This window comes from Pyricularia oryzae, chromosome 4 (assembly GCF_000002495.2).
Source record: "Pyricularia oryzae 70-15 chromosome 4, whole genome shotgun sequence".
Classification (NCBI taxonomy): Eukaryota; Fungi; Ascomycota; class Sordariomycetes; order Magnaporthales; family Pyriculariaceae; genus Pyricularia; species Pyricularia oryzae.
Genome location: NC_017851.1, coordinates 4,718,498 through 4,738,325, shown reverse-complemented (window position 1 = coordinate 4,738,325; position 19,828 = coordinate 4,718,498). Strand labels below are relative to the sequence as shown.

Here is a 19,828-nt window from a genome sequence, read left to right as displayed (position 1 = left end):
ATCTGTAGCAGCCTAGAGCTTGAGAACCATCCAGAATACCAAATTGGGGCAAACATGGAGCAGCAACACCAAGAGCTAGCATCGCGACTTTCGTCGGCAGGCCGTGTGTGCTTCCCGGGGTCGGCCGAGTTTGACAAGGCCAATTTGAGATTCACGGACTATGAGCGTCCGGTAGGCAGCAGAAACAGTGTCATAGTCCGTTCCACCAGTTTTGAGCTGACACGAAATTGCCAAAAAAATAACGTCACATAGACGTACAGTGTTGTGGTCGTTCCCGGCTGCGAGGCAGACATTGCAGAAGCCGTCAAGTATGCAGCCAAAAACAAGATTCCTCTGGCGCCGCGAGCCGGCCACCACTGCGTTACATCAACGATGCGTCACCTTCAAGATGGCATGTTAATCGACCTCCGATCTCTGAACCAGATGAGCTTTGACGAGGAGGCCAGGACGGTGACAGCCGCTGGTGGCGTGCTAACGGACGACTTTGTCAAGTTTCTGCACAAGCATCAGATGGAAGTTAGTAAGTATCGTTTCGAGTCCAAACCCATTTATTTGCCTCATTTTCCTCAGAGAGAAACAACAGACTAAACAAGATGACACCCAAAAAAAAGACGTGGGCTCCTGCCCAACCACGGGCATAATGGGGGTGGCGCTTGGCGCCGGCCTGGGCCGTCTGCAGGGAAAATACGGCTTCCTGCACGACAACATGATATCGGTCCGCATGGTCCTGGCGGACGGCTCAACCGTCACGGCCTCGGAGGAGCTCAATGCGGACCTGTTTTGGGCGATCCGCGGCGCCGGGCACAACTTTGGCATCGCGGTCGAGGCGACGTTCCGCGTGCACCCGCAGGCGAACCGCGGGGTGCACTACACGTGGGATCTGGAGTACGAGCTGGAGCAGTGCGACGCCGTCTTTGGGCTGCTCAACGAGGTGACGGATGCCATGCCGGCCGACCTGGCTATTTTTGTGCTGTGGATGAGGCAGAGCACCCCCGAGAAGCAGGTGAGCCTTGGGGCGGCCGACATCGGGCTTACTGTGGGCATTTTTGTTTTTGTCTTTTGTTTTTGAAGCTAACGAAGCCCAGCACACCATACTCGTCAACCTGGTGTGGTCCGGAGCAGAAGCCCTCGCGGACCCCTGGGTTGCCAGATTCGAGGCCATCGACCCCGCCATCCACTCTGGCAAGACCACCACGACCTGGGACGAGCTCCCCTGGAAGACGTACAAGGGCTACAATCGCTTCCTCAGCATGCCCGAGGTGTGGAGCGCGGCTCCCTACAAGATGATGAGCGCGGCCTGCGTGCGGCGGTTCGACCTGGCCACCACTCGCGACTTCTTCCAGTCGGTCAAGGACATGAACCTCCAGTGGGCGGGCAGGGGGACGTTTGGGGCCATGTTTGAATGTCTGCCGCACCACATGGTGAGGGAGATTGCCGACGACGCGACTGCGTTTCCGTGGCGGCAGTCTTCGGATCATTTCTTGTGAGTCTTTGTCGTAGCAATCCTTTTTTTCCCCCATAATATCATACAACAAGCCCGGTTGGTCAGCCAGCTGATAGTCGGCAGAATGATGATGGCAACCCCCTTCAAGCTCGAGGATCGTCAGGCCTTTGAAGCGCACCTGGACACGTGGAAAAGGCGGTTTGTGGAGACGTCTGGATACGGAGAGCTTCACCAGTACGTCAACTACGGAAACACCACGTCCACCATGCGGGACCCGCCCGGGGCGCTGTACGGGTACGAGTCGTGGAGGCTAGAGAAGCTGCGGGGGCTCAAGCGGCGGTACGACCCTGGTAATTTTTTCAGGTGGTACCAGCCCATAATTGACGGGGACGAGGTGGAGGGTAGGTAGAGCGGGTGCCCTCTGGAGAAGCCGGAACCGGGTTTTGATTTCAGGCTGTACTATGTAGACTAGCCTAGTCGTTATCAAGTATGGACCGTCGTATCGGTCAAATGATTCCCATGCCTGGTTTCTCTTTTCGTTGTACTCTGTGTGGTTCTACGCGGGGGCGTTATCTTGCATGCACGCACGGTTTCCACATCCCGTGCAGGGGGAGGGGGTTCCCAGTAATCAACTCCATCATCCATGACACCCCTGGAAGGAATTATGGCACTGTCACTGCGCAAGTATTTCCTGGATGGGTAACTGCTACCGGCAGAGTGGCGAATCCATTTCCAAGTTGGCATCATAATCCAGTCCCCTAGAAGCCACTGTATAGCCCACGTGCTCCAGGATGGCTCACGGCTCACCGACCAAAAACACCGGATATCTGTGCGTATGGGGCCCGGGCATCAACTCCGATGGTAGCTATCTTGAGGGGAAATTGCGGAGATGCTCGACTGCCGAGTGGCGGCTCGAGATTGTAAGGCAAGCAGCATCCGAATCATGTTTGGGGTTGATTGGATGGGTGCAAGAAAGTGGCTGTTGCATGGATTACTCTATGCAAAAACGGCACACGTGTTGGTGAGTTCAGAGGGACTCAAGGGGCTCAAGGGGCTCCAGCAATTGGGATTAGATGAATCCGTAGACTTGGTTGGGTCCCTTTGTGCTTAGTGGTAGTTCGGATGGCAGATGTATAAATCTCGGAAGCTGGCACGCCCGTCTCGGGCCGTTTCGAGATTGGCTGAACCTTTTAACATCTCATTCATCACTCAGCAACAATATATCGTCCCATAAACGGGATCAGTACTTTTAGTACGTATCTGTCTACTTGGTACCAAAAATACCTGGAAACATATACCGCCATCTGTCCACCCGTTGCTTTCACCGTTTGCTCGACGCAGGGAGCTCAGGCCACAATACAGCCCTAACCTAATCACATCATTAATCGAAAATGCCATTCCTCTCCGACTCACCCCCTCTTTCCCCCGGAGGCAGCTCCTCGGCGAGCAGCACCGCAGCCAGCTCGACACTGCACCAAACACACGCACAGTCCAACGACCCCATTGCCATCGTTGGAATCTCACTCCGGGGTCCGGGTGATGGCGCCGACACGGAGCGCTTCTGGCAGATGCTGCTGGACGGTCGGTCGGCGCGACGAGACATACCCAAGGACAGGTACAACGTCGACGGCTTCTACCACCCAGATGGAGACCGTCTGGGGAGCATACAGCAGCGTCAGGCTCACTTCCTGGAGCAGGACTTTAAGGTGTTTGACGCACCATTCTTTTCAGTCACGCCCAAGGAGGCCAAGGCCATGGATCCCACACATCGCATGTTGCTGGAGGCTACGTATGAGGGGTTTGAAAATGGTGAGCACCGCTGCACTTTCGTACACTTTCGTACTGGATTGCATTTGTAATGACGCGTCACGCCGCACAAATCACTGACTCAACTCACCGCAGCCGGCATGAGACTGGAAGACGTCGCAGGCACCAAAACCTCGGTGTACGTCGGCACATTCACAGCCGACTTTCCCTCGCTGCAGGCCCGCGACAACGCCGGCCCCTCCATCTACCACGCCACGGGAACCTCGGCCTCTCTGGCATCCAACCGGCTGTCGTGGTTCTACGACCTCAAGGGCCCCAGCCTCACGGTCGACACGGCCTGCTCGTCGTCCCTGACGGCCTTCCACCTGGGCTGCCAGTCGCTCCGCACGGGCGAGGCCAGCATGTCGGTCATCGCGGGGGCGAACCTCATGTTCGGGCCGGACATGTCGATCCTGCTGGGGGCGGCCAAGATCCTGTCGCCCGAGGGCCGGAGCAAGATGTGGGACGCGTCGGCGGACGGGTTCGCGCGCGGCGAGGGCATCGGCGTGCTGGTGCTGAAGCCGCTGTCCGCGGCGCTGCGCGACGGCGACACGGTGCGCGCCGTGGTGCTGGCGTCCGCCACCAACGAGGACGGCTACACGCCGGGCATCTCGCTGCCCAACAGCGAGGCGCAGCAGGAGCTGATCCGCGACGCCTACGCCATGGCCGGCGTCGACCCCGCCGACACGGGCTACGTCGAGGCCCACGGCACCGGCACGCAGGCCGGCGATCCGCTCGAGGCCAGGGCCATCATCCGCACCATCGGCGCCGCCGGCAGGAGGCGCGCGGATCTGTACGTCGGGTCCGTCAAGACAAACATTGGACACCTCGAGGGCGCGGCCGGCGTGGCGGGCGTCATCAAGGCGGCGTTGGCGGTCGAGAGGGGCGTGATTCCGAGGAATCTGTGGTTCGACAAGCTGAACAGCCAGATCAAGCTGCCGAGCAACGTCAAGATACCGGTGGAGACGACGGTGTGGCCGTCTTCGGGGCCGAGGAGGGCGAGTGTGAACTCGTTTGGGTTTGGTGGAGCGAATGCGCACGGTATGTTTGTTGCAGTCACTAGACAAGGATGGACAAGGATGGACAAGGATGGACAAGGATGGACAAGGATGGACAAGGAATGGAGTATACTGACTGATAACCTTTTTGTCGGCTTTCAACAGTGATCCTCGAGGATGCTGCTTCATACTTTGCCCGTACTGGCCAGAGCGGCCGGCACTTTACTGCTGGCGCTGCCAAGGCCCTTCTTAGCGAGCAATACAGCGACAGCGACGTAAGCAGTGGCAGTGATAGCGAAACAAGCTGCAACAACGGCAACGGCAACAGCAATAGCAACAGCAACAGCAAAACCAAGTCAAAAACCTCCACTCCCAAGATACTCGTGGTTTCCTCAAACGACCAAGACGGTGTCAAGCGCAACGTCGAGACCATCAAGTCCTACCTCTCCAGCAAGCCCCAAACCGACCTCGCCGACCTCGCCTACACCCTCAACTCCAAGCGCACCACTTTCCCCTGGAAGTCGTTCGCCATCGCTCGAGACCTGGACAGCGCGCCGGACGGCCTGGACGCCATGCCAGCCGCCGTGCGCTCCTCCAACGCCTCGGTGCCCAGGGTCGCATTTGCCTTTACCGGCCAGGGCGCTCAGTGGCACGCCATGGGCAGGGGCCTGTCGGTCTACAAGACGTGGCGCGACAGCATGGCCGTGTCGCAGCAGGTCCTCACCTCGCTCGGCTGCCCCTGGAGCTTGGGCGAAGAGCTGTCCCGCGGAGAAAAAGACAGCAGGCTCCGGCTGACCGAGTACAGCCAGCCCATCTGCACGGCGCTGCAGATTGCCCTCGTGGACCTGCTCCGGTCCTGGGCCGTCGAGCCGGTCGCGGTGGTGGGCCACTCGAGCGGCGAGATTGCCGCGGCCTACACGGCCGGCTTCCTGTCGCACGAGTCGGCCGTCAAGGTGGCCTGGCTGCGCGGGCAGGTCTCGGGCACCGTGTCGCGCGACGGCGGCATGCTGGCCGTCAACGCACCGGCGGAGGCGATGCAGGCGCGGCTGGGCAAGCTCACGACGGGCAGGGCGGTGGTGGCGTGCATGAACAGCCCCAGGGCCTGCACCGTCTCGGGCGACAGGGCGGCCGTCGACGAGCTGCACGACCTCCTCAAGGCCGACGAGGTGGTCTGCACCAAGCTGCCCATGGACGTCGCCTACCACTCCTTCCACATGGAGGCGGCGCGGGAGCAGTACGAGCAGGCCCTGGCCGGCATCCCGCACCTCAGGCCCAAGAGCGGCCCGACCATGTTCTCGTCCGTGACGGGCGAGCTGGTCGGCGCCGACGCCATGAGCCCGTCCTACTGGGTCGACAACCTCGTGTCGCCCGTCAACTTCACCGCCGCCTCGCGCTCGCTCCTGCACCACAGCCCGGCCAAGACCCGGACGGACCGCAGCGCCTTTGCGAGCGTCTTGGTCGAGATCGGCCCGCACTCTGCGCTGAGGAGCTACCTGCTCGACGTGTTCAAGGCCGAGGACCGGCTGACCGACCTCTCGTACGTCGGCGTGCTGCGGAGAAAGATGGACGCCGTCGACACGGCCCTGCAGGCGGCCGGCGAGCTGTGGGCCAAGGGCTGCGCCATCGACGTCGACCGCGTCAACGGCACCGCGCCCTCGGACGCAAAGATGCTGGTCGACCTGCCGCCCTACCGCTGGAACCACACCAAGTCCTTCTGGGAGGAGTCGCACCTGAGCCGGCAGTACCGGCTGCGCGCGTCGCCCCGCACCGACCTGCTGGGCTACCGCGTGCCGGGGGTGCCGGACCCGACGTTTCGCAACTTCCTGCGCTGCACCGAGAACCCCTGGATCCGCGAGCACCGCGTGCAGGGCGACGTGCTGTACCCGGGCGTGGGCATGGTGGTGATGGCGGTGGAGGCGGCGCGCGCGGTGGCGGACGCCAACGAGGAGGTGCTGGGCTACGAGCTGCGCGACGTCGCCATCAGCACGGCGCTGCGCGTGCCCGACGACGAGGCCGGCGTCGAGGTCATGACGCAGCTGCACGCCCGCCGCACCGGCACCAAGGCCGCGCCGTCCAATGCGCTCTACGAGTTTGCCGTGTCCTCGTGGTCCGACGACGCCGAGCAGTGGACCGTCCACGCCAGGGGTCTGGTCTCGCTGACCTACAGGTCGTCCCTCACGCCGGCCATGCAGGGAGAGCTGGAGCGGGAGTGCCAGGCGAGGGGCAGGGAGTTTGAGGTCGCCAAGGCCACCTGCCAGAGGCCGGCCAGGAGCTTCTTGTATGACCAGGTCGAGGCTATCGGCATGGTCTATGGGCCGACCTTTCGCAACATGACCGAGCTGTATGCTGGGCCTGATGCCAACAGCTACGGTGTTATTGGGATCCCCGACACTAAGAAGATCATGCCCAAGGGCTTCGAGTATCCCTTTGTCGTCCACCCAGCGACGTTCGACTCGGTGCTTCACTTGCTCTTCCCCTGCATCGCCGGAGAGGAGGAGTCGCTTTCCGAAGCGGTCGTGCCGTTTTCGTTTGACCGAATCTTCATCTCGGCCAAGATGCCCACGGAAGCCGGCACCAAGCTCCAGGGCCACTGCTCGGCTCGCAAACTGAGCTACACGACTTGGACCTCTGGCATCACCGTCTGCGGCGAGCAGCTCGACGAGCCCCTGATCATCATGGAAGGACTGGGCCTCGCTTCCATCGGCGGCAGCGGCTCCGAGGAAAATGCCAAGGAGTCCCGGGCCGGCTGCTTTGGTCAAAACTGGCACGAGGACGTCGACCTGTTGTCCCCCGCCCAGATCAAAGAGCTGGTCTACCACCGCACCCTCAAGAGCAAGGACGACGACACCGTCCTGGACAAGCTCGAGTACGTCTGCCTCGTGTACATTGCCCGCTGCCTGGCGTGGCTCGAGACGGAGGAGGGCCGCCCGCACCTGCCGACCAGCGGTTTCTGGAAGCTGTACGTCGAGTGGATGCACGACACGGTGGCCGCGTTCCCGCCCCTGGCCGGCGACCCAGCCGAGGTCGAGGCCGAGCTGCAGCGCTGCAAGGAGGCCATCGTGCACTCGCCCAGCGGCGACATCACGGTGCAGATGGTGGAGCGCATCGGCGTCAGCCTGCCCGCCATCTTCCGCCGCGAGGTGGAGCCGCTGCAGGTCATGACGGAGGGCGACCTGCTGTACACCTTTTACCGCGGGGCGTTCGGCACGTCCTTCAACACCAACGTGGCCGAGTACGTGGGCCTGATCGCCGACAAGTCGCCGGGCCTGCACATCCTGGAGATCGGCGCCGGCACGGGCGGCACCACCTACCACGTGCTGGAGCGGCTGCGCAACCCCGACGGCACCTCCAAGGCCGCGCGCTACTTCTTCTCCGACATCTCGCCGGGCTTCCTCGCCAAGGCGGCCGACCGCTTCCAGACCGACGCGTCCGTCATGGAGTTTGGCACCTGCAACATCGAAAACGACCCACTGACCCAGGGCTTCGCGGCCGAGAGCTTCGACCTGATCGTCTGCGCCAACGTGCTGCACGCCACCAAGAGCATCCAGGAGACCCTGGCCCACTGCAGGGCCCTGCTCAAGCCCGGCGGCCGCCTGGTGCTGTCCGAGGTCACCATCAAGCGCATCTTTAGCGGCTTCATCATGGGCCCGCTGCCGGGCTGGTGGCTGGGCGAGGACGACGGCAGGCACGGCGGCCCGCTGCTGGACGTCCCCGAGTGGGAGACCGCTCTGACCAAGGCCGGCTTCTCCGGTGTCGACATGGACGTCCGCGGTGATCGCGAGGAGTCGCTGGAGCCCGTGTCGCTGATCATCTCGACCAAGCCGCTGACCAAGAGGATTGCGGCTGCTGACGAGTTTGTCGTCGTCACGCCCGCGCTCGCCGAGTCGCAGAAGCTGGCTCAGGCCATTGTCGACACCATCAAGTCCGCGGGTAAAAAGTGCACGTCCCTGGCTTGGGAGGACGTCACCAAGGAGGCCGTCCAGGGGCAGTACTGCATCTGCCTGGCAGAGTGGGAGTCGCCCATCCTCGTCGACCTGACCGACGAGAACTGGACCCGCCTGCGCGACGTGGTCCTCGGCTCGGCGGGCACGCTCTGGGTCACGGGCGGCGCGGCCATGGACACCCCCGAGCCGCTCAAATCGCTCATGGTTGGCCTGGCGCGGGCCATCCGCAACGAAAACGCCGGCGTGCTCCTCGCCACGCTGGACCTGGAGACCGCAGCCACTATCGACATGCGACAGGGCTGCGACGCGGTGCTAAAGGTGGCGCTGGAGCACAGCCGCGGCGAGACGCCGGACGGAGAGTTCGCCGCCCGCCGGGGCCGCGTCTTCGTCCCGCGGGTCGAGAGGCTGCCGGGGGTGGATGCGTCGCTGCGCAAGTACGAGAACAAGGGAGACCCGGAGCCGGTGTCCTTTGTCGGGTGCGGCCGCCCGCTCAAGCTGACCATCAAGACGCCCGGCCTGCTGGACACGTTCCGCTGGGTCGAGGACGAGACCTACCACACGCCCGTGCCGGAGGACTGGGTCGAGATCCAGGTAAAGGCCGTCGGGCTCAACTTCAAGGATGTGCTGGTCGCGCTGGGTAACCTCGCCGAGTACAAGCTTGGAGTCGACGTGTCTGGTGTTGTGACCAGGGTCGGCGCGGGGGTTAAAGGCCTTAAGCCTGGCGACAAGGTCATGACGGCGTCGTGTGACACTTTTGCCACCTTTGTCCGCTTCCCCGCCAAAGGTGCAATCCCCATCCCCGAGGACATGGCCTTTGAAGAGGCCGCTTCGATGCCGCTCATCTTCCTCACGGCATACTACGCCCTCGTCACCGCGGGACATTTGGTCGCCGGCGAACGCATCCTGATCCACGCCGCCGCTGGAGGCGTCGGACAGGCAGCCATACAAATCGCGCAAAGTATCGGCGCCGAGATCTTTGCAACTGTCGGCTCCGACGAAAAAAAGCAGCTCATTATGGACCAATACGGCATCCCGGCCGACCATATTTTCAGCAGCCGCGACACGAGCTTTTACAAGGGCGTGATGCGCGCCACGGACAAGCAGGGGGTGGACGTGGTGCTCAATTCGCTGGCCGGCGAGGCGCTGCGTCTCTCGTGGCACAGTCTGGCCAAGTTTGGCCGCTTCCTCGAGATCGGCAAGGCGGACCTCTTTGCCAACACGGGGCTCGACATGCAGCCGTTCCTCGACAACAAGAGCTACATCGGCGTCAACCTGCTCGACTTTGAAAACAACCCCACCCCGCGCGCCGTGGCCCTGTGGCGCGAGACCGCCGCCCTCATCCACGACGGTGGCGTCCGCCCCGTCCACCCGCTGCAGCGCTTCACCATGGCCGACGTCGAAAAGGCCTTTCGCTACATGCAGACCGGCAAGCACACCGGCAAGGTCGTCGTGTGCGTCGACGAGGCCGACGTGGTCCCTGCCATCCCCCGCACCCCCAAGGTGCCCATCGTCGCGGATGCCACGTACGTGGTGGCGGGCCTCGGTGGGATCTGCAGGGAGATTGGGCGCTGGCTGGCCGAAAAGGGCGCAAAGCACCTCGTGTTCCTGTCCAGGACCGCCGCCAGCAGCGCCGAGAACAAGGAGTTCTCCGCGGGGCTCGAGAAGACGTACGGCGCCAAGATCCACGCCTTCGACTGCGACGTGGGCGACAAGACGGCCCTGGCGGGCGTGCTGGAGGCCATCGGGCACCTCCCCAAGGTGCGCGGCTGCGTCACGGGCGCCATGGTGCTGCACGACACGCTCTTCGACAGCATGACGGCGGACCACGTGCGCACGACGGTGGGGCCCAAGGTGCACGGCACGTGGAACCTGCACGAGCAGCTGCCGGCCGACATGGACTTCTTCGTGATGCTGTCGTCGCTGGCCGGCGTCATGGGCCACCGCGGGCAGGGCAACTACGGCTGCGGCAACATCTTCCAGGACTACGTGGCGGCGCACCGGCGCGGGCTGGGCCGCCGCGCCACCACCGTCGACATTGGCTACCTGCTCAGCGTCGGCTTCGTCGCCGAGCACGACGAGTACGTCGACCACGTCAAGGCCATGGGGCTCAAGGTCATGCGCAGCTCCGACCTGCACGGCCTGCTCGCCACCGCCATGGAGGCCGACCTCGACGCCTCCCCCGCCCAGGTCATGTGCGGTCTGCCCTACCGCGAGCACGACGACGCCTGGTACTGGATCCGCGACGGCCGCTTCGCCGCCCTGCGCAACGTCGGTGCTGCCGGCGCGGCGGCCGGGTCCGGCGGTGGCATCTCGTTGCGCGAGGAGCTGGCGCGCTGCGGTCCCGGCGACGACGAGGCCGCCGTCGATCTCATCACGCGCGCGCTGGTGCAGCGCCTGGCCAAGCTGATGATGATGCCCGAGGCCGACATCGATGCCGGCCGACCGCTGAGTGCCTATGGCGTGGACAGCTTGGTGGCGGTCGAGGTGCGGAACTGGGTCTCCAAGGAGGTGGTGGTCGAGGTCTCGGTCTTTGACCTCATGGCCAATGTGCCCATGAGGGTATTGGCGGCGAACCTGGCCAAGAAGAGCGCTTTGTTGAGCGACAAGGCATGATTTGCATTGTGGAGTTTATTGTAGTTTTGGCTTTCTGGGTTGGGGATTCTGGTTTGTTGTGACATTGAGGGCGTTGGGGTAATGATAGTTTGTGTATTAGCTTTTGAGGTATTTATTTGAACAAATTCATGTTGTTTACGACGCATGAACGTCTTGAAATCGCAGCGGAAACCATGGGTCGTCTAGGTTAGGAACGGGTTGATATCCTGCTCGCTGACCGGAACGCAGACGAGGCACAGGCCGGGAGAGGCGGCGGCAGAGTCCAGCTGGATTAGGGCGACGTCGTTGCGTTGTCGATGTTGCTGTCCCCATTATGATTGACTCAGCAAAAGACCTCCATCACATACGACCATACCCACTGGAATATACGGGATCCCGTCCGCTCTCCCCTAGTCAAACCAGTGAGGGCCGAACTAGTACTCAGGTGGGTGACCACTGGGGAATCCTCGGTGTTGTATGTTTTTGTTGTTTTTTATCGTTCCCTTGAGGATATTTTTTTGCACTCCTATTTATGGCGGTCAGTGCTTACGAGTTCGGACACGGTTCTTTCCTGGTGTTATATCTCCTGGAGTGGCCTGACCGGGTCAAAGGCGGCGGCATCTGAGGTGGAGTTGCGCACAGTTGAGAAGTCGTTTTCTGGGTCCGCTGGGCGTAGGACCTGCTATTGGCTAGCTTTCGTGTTGCCGAGTCAGAGCAGTTTGCAAGAGTATTTGTTTCGCTCAGCACTTGCTGTCAGCTGCAATGGTGAGGCAGTGTAGGATGGTTCGATTAGCTGCTTACCAAGTTACCTGGCTATCAACCCTGTAGCAAGAGACAGCCATGATCTTGGTGAAGGCCAGCTACCCAGGCATTTTCAAATTCGCTGGTCACACAAGAGGTGTGCTGATCAACGATAATTATGTTGCCAAGCAGAATGTGAAGTGGCCGACGGAATCCGTATTCTGGTGGCAAGATGGATCAACTCTGTCATCCGACGTACGCGAACCAAGCTCTACTCAAGGTAGGCCGGATGGCAGACAACGGACCCATGCCGGTCACCTTACCGACAGAGACGACAATGAGAAAAATGCGCGGCGGTTGGGGACGGTGCCGGTACGCCCGTGGCGCTTTCCGCCGTTTCCGGTACACGTATGCTGATTCTTCATGTTATACTGGCTCTGCACTTTGACTGCCCGCCCCAAGAGCATACCTCATCTGTACTGCACTACAAATCATGGGCAAACGGCAAGGCATACAGCTGAAGCGAGGCTTGCCTGGCTTGGCCCGCTTGGGTAAAGAATAAATACAGTCGAGCAGACATTCCGGCTAATTCTTCTGGCTGCCTATTCGAATCATCCATTCAGGCTTTACAATTGAGATACCAAGGACGGTTCCTTGCGAGGATGCGAGGGAGGCTAAATCAACCCCAGTCTGTATAAGAAGCTTAGTATGGTGAAAGGATCAACTCAGCCCACATCAAAGGGCGGGATTCTATCATCCCTGCCCATGATCCCACGAAGCTCAAGGTATCCAACACCATATGCAAGCGTCAAGAGAATTCATTATCTAGGCGAGAGTGTGTAGACCGATCAAGGCCGCAAGTTGTAACGACCGGTGTATCCCATCCAAAACAAACACAGCACATTTTCCTGCATATTCCTACACTCTAAAGCCCATATCTTCAATCATTATTGCGTAATACCTTGGGTATTAGCGCAAGCCTCCTCACAATTATAGTGAATGACAATGTTCACGTCCTTGTCCTTCATTTCCAAGACTGCGTGAAAATTATTTGTCGACACAGTAGGCCGAGGCACGGAGCCATTTGCAGCCGGAAAAGATCTTTTCGCACTCGACCTTGGTGGTCCTGGCCTGAAGTTTTTCAACAAGGTTAGAATCATCGGATAAAGTAATAGACGTGGTACTTTAATCAAGAACTTTATAGGAAAAAATGTGTCGTCTTACCTCGCAGTTCTTAATGACAATGCCCAGGGTAGCATTCTTCTTGGGCTCGATCTTCGAACCAAACAGACCGAGGGAGATTGTGTTGGAGGGGGCGAGGTAATCGGGGCCAGGGGCGTCAGTGGCCGCAGCGGGGGCGGCGGGTGCAGCAGCAGACTCGGCCGGGGGAGCGGCCTCGGTGAGCGGGAGCGAAAGGGAGTCGACGGGCGCGACGCTGCTGGCCATGCTGCCGACGGCGGCCAGGAGAGTGAAAAGCTGGATCTTGAAGAACTGCATCTTTTTGGTTAAGGAAACTTTGAAAGAACCCGATAAAAGATTGAAGATCAAATTGGCTGGACTGGACTGGACTGCAAAGGATCAAAGAGTGACAGAAGGAAAAAGTACAAAACAAAGTACCAAAGGAAATGGAACTGTGCAAGTTTGGATCGTTGGACGGTGGGGAGTAGAGTTAATACAAACAAGCGGGCAAAATACTATCTGGTTATATATACATTTCTCCTGGAACTATCTCCAATCGCGTCAATCGCGGCGAGGGTCGACGACGCGAGATCCAACCCCCGAGTGAACCTGCGCATCCCTTTCTTCGGGTTACCGAGGCGCATCGGAGGCCCCGGTACTTGGGTGCTAAGCCTCAGGATATCATGATCGACGGTCAGGATCCAAGCTTGATAACGACACTAGGTAGTGGCAGGAACGTCGAGTCATGTCCACGGGGTTTGCCAAAACATCAAGGGGGGACGCGGTGGGGGGGAAATGGAACCTCATATGAGAGGCATTTGACAAAAGCTGATTTGCTTGGCAATGAATTTGTGCAGGATTTTCCAGCTCGGATCTGGGACGATGTTCGCGAGGCATAGAAAAAGCCCCTGGCCGTGTTTTTGCAGGTCCCCCTTTACGGGGTCCAAGTGTATGCGATCATGCTCCCAAAAGTGGAGTTTTCATGGCGATCCGATACAACTTGCATTCAGCTCTAATTTCTTGGTTCGGAAATGAGCAGCAAGCTTAAAGGTAAAAATAAGACCCTCAGCTTTTGCAGATTCATAATCCAATAGGTTTGTCGATCGGAAAATCCACGAGGTCCTTGTCTGCTGATCAATGATTGCATCAAATTGGGGTTTCACCCCTTTCCTCCTTTACTTACAAGTCTGTTCCTATGTTACCAAATCATCTGCGGAGGTTCTGTATCAACAACTTATCGCCGCTTTTTCTCGTTTGCAACAAGCCACAGACCAACTGCAGCCTCAATCATAGGCGAGCTGGGTCTCCTTTAGCCTAACTCGTCCTGGAAACAGGTTTGCGTGACTGTACCTCATTCCGCCTACTCTATCCAGTCTGGACGGATTGGTTGACCGACATAAATCGGATATTACTGCTGACCGGCTCATATTGTATAGTGGAATACCTATTACCGGGTCCACGGCGTTTCGATCACCGTCGCTGCTCAGCGATTGAAGCACCTTTGCAAAAGCAAAGAGTCGTTGCATCAAAGACATCTACAACCAATCTTTTCGGATTCACATAGAGAGACTATTTCGATAGGGAAAAAGAAGCAGGTTGACAAAACGCAAATAACTTTTACAATTTGTTGTGCTTAGGACACTCGATCAAAACTCATTCTCCAAGCAAAAACAAGCTTTGCCAATTCCAGCAAGCCTTTGCCGCACCGGTGCCCTGTTTCATCGCTCCCGGTCGGCACTCACCCCACAAATCTCAACCCTGCAGCGCACCCACTCTCTTCTCCACACTGTGGCTGAGATCGTCTCTAGTTCTAGACCGCCAAATATCGCTTGGAAAAATCAAAACCAAGGATGAGGACCATGCGACTTCAGAATTTTCGCTTGCCGGGTCTGTTGTTGTGTCATTGTAAATGACATCACCGGGCTGCTGAATTTGAACTACACTAGAGTCTAGTGCGGCTTGGAAGTTGGGGGTTCTTTGAGACCCGCAAGACCCCTTCAGCCCGCGGAGGCGAAGCAGTCGATAAGCCCATATTTGACGCTCCGATCGGATCCTAGCCGACGGCAATTGCACGTGGGCGAGGTTGACAGCCTGTCACGTGATCTAACATGGTTTGTTCCGGACTGCGACATATGGAGTTGAGGCACGAAGGGATCATGCCTAGAATCATGAGTGTGTGAATGTGTAGAAGGTGCAAGAAGCAATTCAAACTGTCCACTTCTACAAGAAACTGAGTTTATCCGCGGATCACCGGCATGTGGTTCGTTCTCTGACTTGGAATGGTACTTCGGATATCCAGTAGGTTGCTGTCAGTGACAGACAAGGAAGCCTGAGATACGTTCTTGGGTCTGTTGTGGTTCGCCGAAGCCGTACTCTGCGTTAATGAACAATATGGTCTGACACCAGCTCGTATGTCCCCAGCATATCGGCTGGGGGCAGGTAGTACCGAGCTCATAAGCAGTCGTACGAAGGCTTGGAAAATCGGGGAATGAACTAAATGGGTGGAGCTCGCTGCAAAGATCATCGTTATATTGGCAAGACGCTTCAAGTCCGTTCGATTGGACCTCGTGATCCTGCGAAGGTGGCGCTGTCATGGGGCCTGGAACTTTGCTGTCGTTGAGAAAGTTTTCCACGTGTCTTGTGACTCCACCAAGTACCTAGTTCTTGCCGTCTCTGTGTGATAGCAGCCTCGAGGCATACCATGGTTATAACGGCCATGTATCAAAGCCAGAAAGCCCTCCTACTTTCAGCGATCGAAAGAGATGGATTAGCGCCTGCTCAGGATTTTCACGGCGACCATACATGGAACACCGAAGCTTTGGTTATATCCCATTAGACTCTTTCAGACAGTTCAAATGCGCCTTTCCTTCATCATTTGGACCACGGCCAGGAAGGAGAGCGCAACAGAAATATATCTGAAATGTATTAGTGTGGCGGGCTTAAGTCCAAACCAAGACGTGACAGTTAGGAGCCGAGTATATATACGGTAATCTGTATTCTACTATCCCAGAAGCACTATGCGAGCTACTGCGCCTCAACACGCCGTAACCGAGGTCTGGCATGTCGGTATGGTCCAAGACACTACTGAGCTGTGGAAACTGAACCCAAGGCCTAATTGATTTGGGCTATTTAGAGATCAGTGTCAATGCTATGTTGATCAACATCAGCACTTTAGCCTCGGCAAGTACGATCTGAGCTCCTCCACCCACATCATTACTAAATTTCAGGGGTATCTTTGAGAGGCAACACACCTTTTACTCTGACATAAGATGTCAAAGCTATAGCCTCTATAATCGCCTCGAGTCCAGGTTGTCAAGAATTTCCAAAGCGCGAGTTTGCGCAAAACTCTTCTGGCGGCTTGACATTGACTTTTGCCATTTAAAATTCGCGAATGCCACAGTCAGTCCCTTGCCGTCTCCCGTAGCAAGTAGGTAGTATATCCGGCTCAAAAGCATTCCTCTCTACCTACTTTTATGTCAGCAAACCCTAGTCGCATCCATCACCGAGCTGATGTATTGCGCCGTCGGGCATAAGGCCAAACAAACTTTGTAACAAATTCCAGTTGACAAGCTGAATTTGCTGGCTTTTCTCAGAACGCCAGTGCACCAAATCATGATGTTGGTGGTAGGGGTCAAAGGACAGAAATAGAGTATCATCTGTTTAGGTACCGTACCTATCTTGCGTTGGACTCGTTAATTCTTTGCAGCTGTCGGGTGTCCCATAAGCAAAAGGTTAATGCAGCCGAGACCGATTTGCTCGGAAGAAGCCGGCCTCAAGTATACACGAGACCCTTCGAGAGTTTATTCAAAGTATACATCACAAAATATTTATCTTGAAAACGAATTCGCATTGGACATGGACAAGGAAAAAGGGAAAGCTTTCGAATAATATTATTCTGAGTTGCACAATAAATACGGTGAGCTAGTTTTAAACACCAAAGGGCATGTCGCAACATAACAAGTTATTTTGGTAACGAGCACATTGGTTTCCGGAACGTCGGCACAAGGGTGCTAAATTGAGCATACTAAATACGTTTGTGGGTTGGGCAAAAACAAAAAGTAAGCCACCTAAGAATATTCACCCATCGTCACCAACGAAAGGAGAACCTTTAAGTCCGTGATAGTCATATTACAGGGACGGCAGGACTCGAACCTGCAGCCTTCCGCTGCCCATCGGTCCCTGTGAAGAGATCCGAAGTAGGAGGCGGACGCGCTACCTTTGCGCCACGACCCTTTGATTTGATGAAAATCCGACTCACTGTTACTGGTTACATGCTGAGCCCAGACAAGGGATCCACCTTGCGCTGGGAATCTTTTGCCATTCCGACTGTTGCATTTCAGAGTCGTGAGCCCTAGTTCTGACTGGAGCTGGCCCACTTCCGTGGAGTTTCGGGCGTCTCCGACAGATGGTAATCCCAGCGACAGGCCCGAACGAACACATCACACTTGCGTCAATGTGACCTGTTCCACGTGCAACTGATGCATCCCAGGTATAACTATTTTCACCAGAATCAACTGACACTTAATAATCCCTCAATTAGAAGCGCAGGAATCCAACCCTCGTAGCATGATTTGTTCGCTATAAACTGAACTATGACCCCTGACGGTCCTTAATGAGGACCCACCTTTCCAATATCAAGACCCACAACCAACATCTCCATCCACAACCAGGCAAAACCATGAAAACACCCTCATATCTCAACAATCTCGTACCGTCTCCAACAGCAACTCAATATCTCATCCGGTTCGGTGGTGTAGTTGGTTCATCACAACAGTCTAACAAACTGTGCAGTATACTGTACATTGTTCCACTGTAGGTCCTCGGTTCGAGCCCGGGCCGAATCAAGAGATGCCCCTGATCAGGGGATGGGAGTTCCCTTTTGACTTTTTGCGAGTGCTCTTTGAAGTTGCTTTCTTGTTGGTGCGTGACAGGCCTGGCAAGCGCCTCTTGTGTCTTGGTGCGGTGTTGCAAAGTTTTATGTTTGAAGTTTGGGACAAGTATCCCGGAGGGGCCGTATCGACAGCTGAACGCACCCACCCATATGAGCCGGATTATTTGTAGGGACACACCAAGTGGATAGTGATAGAGGATGTTTCATACTCTTTACATACGTGGTGGTAGACCATAGACCTCTCTCTCCACTTTGCCTAAAAGAATTCACTCTAGAAACCCACATCCGTCACCTCAAGCCACGGCCGCCATAACCGTCTCGATCCTCTTCCTGCTGCGCTCCTCGGCGTCGACAAAAAACTCGAGCGCATCACGGACCCTCTTCTGGGTGGCGGGGTCCGCCTCGATGGCCGCCTGCAGCGCCGCGCCCCCATCTGCCAGATAATCCACGTCTGTGCTGGGCGAGCTGCCGTCCCAGCCCTCGGTCAGAGGGTCGTGCTTCAACAAGGGCTGGAGGCGTGCCGGGAGGGGCTCCGGGGCATTGTATGCGTGAGGCGGTTTGGGCCGTCCCTCGCCTGGCTGCGTGTTTGCGTCGTAGGGCGTCTCGGCGAGCTTGGTGAGGATCTCGCGCGACAGGGTGGCGGACTGGCAGCCCATCTCGGCCGCGGCCATGGCTTCTTCGACGGAGATGAAGCTAGATTGAGGGTATGTCAGGACTCTATGTTCGTGTTGACCAAGATGGTTTTTGGTCATTCCTTGGAAGGTGAGAGAACAACTTGGAGCGCGGGTTGGTTCTATATTACCTCGCATTCTTGACCAACGGCTGCATCTTGCCCGTCTCCTTGTATAAACGACGGTACGTCTCGAGGATGTGGACAAGGCGCGGTGCCATTGGATGCTGCGTCACAGGGTCCGTGGTCTTGGGCCAAACTTGGTCGCGCTTCGACAGGTCATGGGCGTAAATTTCTGCACCCGTCACAGATTTGTAAACAGGCTTTGCACATCGACGCATCCCGATAGAATCCATGCACAGTCGCTTACACACTGACCATTAAAGTAGGGGCTGATGCTCAAGCACCCAGCCTGGCTGCACGCAACGGCCTGCACGACGCTGAACAGCGCCGTTCCTAACGTGGAGATGCCCTCGCCCTGCAGGACCTTGGCCGCGTTTAGTCCGGGTCCGGTGCTGGGGATCTTGATGCAGAAGCGGTCACGCGGGACGCCGGCGCGGGTGAACTCGGCGTCGTACAGACGGGCGTGGGCGAGCGTGGCGGCCGTGTCGTAGGCCTTGGACGGCGAGGTTTGCAGAAGCACGCGGCCGCTGATGAGGTCTAAATTCTTCTTGCACATGAGGACTGCCTGAAGAGGGAGCCGGTGGTCAGAGTATCAATCAGTATGGTAGCCTTGGTATGGAGGAGCCGAGGAGGGTTGTTTGCGCACGATCCTGGTGTAAACGGCCAGCCAGTCTGATCCCTTCATCTCGGTGGCGACTTGGAAGACGAGGTCCTTGTTGGACTCCTGGGCAAGCGCAACATCTACAAATGCTTGGTTGCTCGTCTGGTCGTGGGGCTTGATGGGCATGGACCGGATGTAGTCGGCGTCCATGTCGTCGACGTCAACATCAACTAGGTGACCCGGGCTGGGTAAGCAACCATTCAAGCTGTGCGAATAGCAAACGGAAATGATCCGGGATCACGTAACTCACGCATCTCTTCTAGCTTTTGCAGACATGACTTCTGTGTAGCTGCCGCCATTGTCTCGTGATTTCGCGGTCGTGTTACTGGCGATGGATGGTATCAAGAGAACCACTAGAATATTTGATCAACTATGCAATCCAAGACCGGACGAAAGCTGTTGACGAACACAACTTCCACTATTTACTGAAAAAAATAAAAATAAAAATAAAAAAACGTATGCAGGTCGGAGATCGTGAGGGGGCTGACACTTGGAGGGCGGGGGTGCCGCGCGATGGCGGAATGCCCCTTTCGGGAAGCTGCGGGGTGTGGACCGTTGCCTAGATTTCTTAGCTGCCGACATCGGAAACATAGATTGCCGTTGCCAAGATGTTCGGGCCCGGGTCAGGTGCTTTGGTACCACGATGTAATTGTAAATAAACCAGCTAAAAAGTAGCAGTGTCGCAATTGCGGTAAAAGAAAGAAAAAAATGCATGCGTCTGCCAGGAAGGCCGAACAAATTATTCGAGTTCATATACCTCCGACTGTTTTGCGTAACCC

General features: G+C 57.4%; 6 protein-coding genes and 3 non-coding genes across 9 annotated transcripts; 5 read left to right on the top strand and 4 right to left on the bottom strand.

Annotated features, from left to right (window-relative positions):
• Positions 1-54: 54 nt before the first annotated feature.
• MGG_13597 (FAD/FMN-dependent oxygenase/oxidase) lies at positions 55-1,853 on the top strand (the record flags this gene model as incomplete). Its single annotated transcript, XM_003717384.1, has 5 exons — positions 55-171; positions 253-520; positions 612-1,003; positions 1,086-1,483; positions 1,568-1,853. The coding sequence occupies 5 exons, from the start codon at positions 55-57 to the stop codon at positions 1,851-1,853; spliced, it is 1,461 nt and encodes a 486-aa protein (XP_003717432.1).
• Positions 1,854-2,835: 982 nt separating this feature from the next.
• MGG_14831 (fatty acid synthase S-acetyltransferase) lies at positions 2,836-10,805 on the top strand (the record flags this gene model as incomplete). Its single annotated transcript, XM_003717383.1, has 3 exons — positions 2,836-3,253; positions 3,347-4,291; positions 4,414-10,805. The coding sequence occupies 3 exons, from the start codon at positions 2,836-2,838 to the stop codon at positions 10,803-10,805; spliced, it is 7,755 nt and encodes a 2,584-aa protein (XP_003717431.1).
• A 345-nt stretch (positions 10,806-11,150) lies between these two features.
• On the top strand, positions 11,151-11,266 carry MGG_20346. Its single transcript, XR_001729801.1, has one exon. It is a non-coding gene; the product is annotated as a 5S ribosomal RNA (ribosomal RNA).
• Positions 11,267-11,624: 358 nt separating this feature from the next.
• MGG_10073 (uncharacterized protein) lies at positions 11,625-11,942 on the top strand (the record flags this gene model as incomplete). The annotated part of the gene is made up of 1 exon (XM_003717382.1): positions 11,625-11,942. One exon carries the CDS (start codon positions 11,625-11,627, stop codon positions 11,940-11,942), a length of 318 nt encoding a protein of 105 aa, XP_003717430.1.
• A 630-nt stretch (positions 11,943-12,572) lies between these two features.
• MGG_10074 (uncharacterized protein) lies at positions 12,573-13,022 on the bottom strand (the record flags this gene model as incomplete). Its single annotated transcript, XM_003717381.1, has 2 exons — positions 12,573-12,656; positions 12,750-13,022. The coding sequence occupies 2 exons, from the start codon at positions 13,020-13,022 to the stop codon at positions 12,573-12,575; spliced, it is 357 nt and encodes a 118-aa protein (XP_003717429.1).
• A 1,434-nt stretch (positions 13,023-14,456) lies between these two features.
• On the bottom strand, positions 14,457-15,407 carry MGG_17231 (uncharacterized protein; the record flags this gene model as incomplete). The annotated part of the gene is made up of 3 exons (XM_003717380.1): positions 14,457-14,795; positions 15,026-15,303; positions 15,362-15,407. 3 exons carry the CDS (start codon positions 15,405-15,407, stop codon positions 14,457-14,459), a joined length of 663 nt encoding a protein of 220 aa, XP_003717428.1.
• Positions 15,408-16,835: 1,428 nt separating this feature from the next.
• On the bottom strand, positions 16,836-16,937 carry MGG_20214. The gene has a single exon. It is a non-coding gene; the product is annotated as a tRNA-Arg (tRNA).
• A 509-nt stretch (positions 16,938-17,446) lies between these two features.
• On the top strand, positions 17,447-17,548 carry MGG_20213. Its single transcript has one exon. It is a non-coding gene; the product is annotated as a tRNA-Val (tRNA).
• A 176-nt stretch (positions 17,549-17,724) lies between these two features.
• On the bottom strand, positions 17,725-19,514 carry MGG_10076 (uncharacterized protein). The gene is made up of 5 exons (XM_003717379.1): positions 19,300-19,514; positions 19,035-19,219; positions 18,644-18,953; positions 18,398-18,560; positions 17,725-18,288 (listed from the first exon to the last, which is right to left on the bottom strand). Exons 1-5 carry the CDS (start codon positions 19,346-19,348, stop codon positions 17,889-17,891), a joined length of 1,107 nt encoding a protein of 368 aa, XP_003717427.1. The 5' UTR covers positions 19,349-19,514; the 3' UTR covers positions 17,725-17,888.
• Between the last annotated feature and the right edge of the window lie 314 nt (positions 19,515-19,828).

Excerpts from the sequence above, each read along its gene's own strand:
- MGG_10076 (XM_003717379.1), bottom strand. The coding sequence starts at position 19,348 with ATGGCGGCAGCTACACAGAAGTCATGTCTGCAAAAGCTAGAAGAGATG. Across the intron at positions 19,220-19,299 it reads GCAAAAGCTAGAAGAGATGC|TTGATGTTGACGTCGACGAC; the intron begins GTGAGTTACGTG and ends CGGGTCACCTAG. Across the intron at positions 18,289-18,397 it reads CCGTTGGTCAAGAATGCGAG|CTTCATCTCCGTCGAAGAAG; the intron begins GTAATATAGAAC and ends CCCTCAATCTAG.